Here is a 3044-nt window from a genome sequence, read left to right on the forward strand (position 1 = left end):
GGAGGCTACTTCAGACGTTACAGAAGTCTCTTGTTAGCATCTCGGAGGCTACTTCAGATGTTACAGAAGTCTCTTGTTAGCATCTCGGAGCCTACTTCAGATGTTACAGAAGTCTCTCGTTAGCATCTCGGAGCCTACTTCAGATGTTACAGAAGTCTCTCGTTAGCATCTCGGAGGCTACTTCTGACGTTACAGAAGTCTCTTGTTAGCATCTCGGAGCCTACTTCTGACGTTACAGAAGTCTCTCGTTAGCATCTCGGAGGCTACTTATTTTAGATGCATGTAAACAGGATCATTTGAACAACATCTCCTCCGTCCTCTAAGGGTTAAAGACTGTATTTATGTACACAATCTCCCATAATGAATGACTTCTGTCTGTGCCAGATCCTCCCGGCGCTCCGACCAGAGTCACGCCCTCTGACATCGCCAAGGACGCCGTGACGCTGACGTGGTTCGAGCCGGACGAGGACGGCGGCAGTCCCATCACCGGGTACTGGATCGAGAAGTTCGACCGGGAAGCTGACAAGTGGATCAGATGCAACAAACTGCCCATCAAAGACACAACGTTTAGGTACAAAACCACAAACCGCCCATCAAAGACACAACGTTTAGGTACAAAACCACCAACTGCCAATCAAAGACACAACGTTTAGGGTACAAAACCACAAACTGTCCATCAAGGACACGTTTAGGGACAAAACCACTTACTGCCCATCAAAGACACAACATTTAGGTACAAAACCACAAACCGCCCATCAAAGACACAACGTTTAGGTACAAAACCACCAACTGCCAATCAAAGACACAACGTTTAGGTACAAAACCACAAACCGACCGTCAAAGACACAACGTTTAGGTACAAAACCACAAACTGTCCATCAAGGACACAACGTTTAGATACAAAACCACAAATTGTCCTTTAAAGACACAACGTTTAGATACAAAACCACCAACTGTCCATCAAGGACACAACGTTTAGGTACAAAACCACAAATTGTCCTTTAAAGACACAGCGTTTAGGGACAAACAAAAACCTGATCAAAACACCAACTTAGGGACAACCAATGTCCATCAAAGACACAACGTTGGTAAACACACGTTAGAACAATGTAGGTCAAACCACAAACGTCCATTCAAAGACAACGTGAGGACAAAAACCACAAACTGTCCTCAAAGACACAAGTTTAAGGACAAACCACAAACTGTCCATAAAGACAAAACGTTACGACAAAACACAAAAACTGGTCCCATCAAGACACAAACTTTAAGGACAAAACCACAAAGCTAACCCATCAAAGAACAACACCGTTCAGGGACCAACAACCAAACCATGTCCATCAAAGACACAAAGTTAGGGCAAACCAAAACTGCCCATCAAAGACACAACGTTAGGGACAACACCAAACCGTCCATCCAAAGACACAAACTAGTTAGGGGACAAAACCACACTGTCCTCAAAAGACACCAACGTTCATGGGGACAAACCACTACTGTCCATCACATACCAACTTAGGGACAAAACCGCCATCCAAAACAAGTAGGCCTAACCAGTTCCAAAGACACAACGTTGGGGACAAACCACAAACTGTCCATCAAAGACAACGTTAGGGACAAAACCACAAACTGTCCATCAAAGACACAACGTTTAAGGGACTAAACCACAAACTGTCCATCAAAGACACAACGTTAGGGACAAAACCACAAACTGTCCTTTAAAGACACAACGTTTAGGGACAAACCACAAACTGTCCATCAAAGACACAACATTAAAGACATATTTCCTGTGTGTTTACAGGGTGAAGGGACTCCCCACCAAGACGAAGTACAGCTTCCGTGTCCTGGCGGAGAATCTGGCCGGACCTGGAAAGCCCAGCGTGGAGACGGATCCCGTCCTCATCAAAGATCCCATCGGTACGTCACATGTCCATCAGACACAACTCTACTTTGGTAGCCAATGGCAGCTCCCTATTGGCTGGGCTGAACCCGAGGGGCGGGACTAATGGTTTTCTTTCAAATTCCCTCTGCACATTCCAACCAAGCAGAAGGACAACACTCATGTTGTCCTCCTGTTGTCCTCCTGTTGTCCTCATGTTGTCCTCATGTTGTCCTCATGCTGTCCTCATTTTGTCCTCATGCTGTCCTCATTTTATCCTCATGTTGTCCTCTTGTTTTCCTCATGTTGTCCTCTTGTCGCCCTTATGTTGTCCTCATGTTGTCCTCTTGTTTTCCTCATGTTGTCCTCTTGTCGCCCTTATGTTGTCCTCATGTTGTCCTCATGTTGTCCTCATGTTGTGTCAAGTACAAATCTCTACATTTAATACATTTGGGGTGTTTTATTCAATTTTTTAGCATTGGAAAAAACAAATGAAATATTATTGAGTTTGACTGTCCTTTGTATTTTGAATAAATTGTGCTGTTCTAATAAAGTTGTCTGTCTCCTGCAGATCCTCCGTGGGCCCCCGGTAAGCCCGTCATCAGGGACGTCGGGAAGACGACGGTGCTGCTGGCGTGGACTCGGCCGGAGCACGACGGCGGAGCCAAGATCGAAGGCTACATCGTGGAGTTCCAGAAGACGGGCAGCGAGGAGTGGATCCGCATCGCGGAGGACGTCCCGCAGACGGAGACGCCGCTGACGGGGCTCATCGAGAAGCAGGAGTACTCCTTCAGGGTCAAAGCCGTCAACAAGGCGGGGCTTAGCGAGCCCAGCGAGCCCAGCCAACCAATCGTCTGCAAGGAGAGGCTCTGTGAGTAACACACGGGCCAATGGTCTCTCTCTTTGTCTCTTTCTTTCTGTCTATCTCTCTCTGTCTCTCTCTCTGTCTGTCTCTCTCTGTCTCTCCCTGTCTCTCTCTCTCTGTCTCTCCCTGTCTCTCTCTCTCTCTCTGTCTCTCTCTCTCTTTCTCTCTGTCTCTCTCTCTCTGTCTCTGTGTCCCTCTGTCTCTCTCTCTCTCCGTCCTATCTATATCCATAGAAGTTGTCCTTATTATGTCCCCCCCAGTCCCCCCGTCCTATCTATATCTATAGAAGTTGTACTCATTATGTCC

At 46.8% G+C, this 3044-nt stretch overlaps 1 protein-coding gene across 1 annotated transcript in view; it reads left to right on the forward strand.

Moving 5' to 3' along the window:
- The window catches only part of LOC116686626 (titin-like), a gene marked incomplete in the record, with an annotated part of 242683 nt that overhangs the window by 109982 nt on the left and 129657 nt on the right, over positions 1 to 3044 (forward strand). The window contains 3 exon segments of the mRNA XM_032511647.1: positions 385 to 571; positions 1796 to 1911; positions 2445 to 2744. Coding sequence (XP_032367538.1) covers positions 385 to 571; positions 1796 to 1911; positions 2445 to 2744 — 603 coding nt within the window.

The sequence above is a fragment of the Etheostoma spectabile genome, unplaced genomic scaffold (assembly GCF_008692095.1).
Source record: "Etheostoma spectabile isolate EspeVRDwgs_2016 unplaced genomic scaffold, UIUC_Espe_1.0 scaffold406, whole genome shotgun sequence".
NCBI lineage: Eukaryota > Metazoa > Chordata > Actinopteri > Perciformes > Percidae > Etheostoma > Etheostoma spectabile.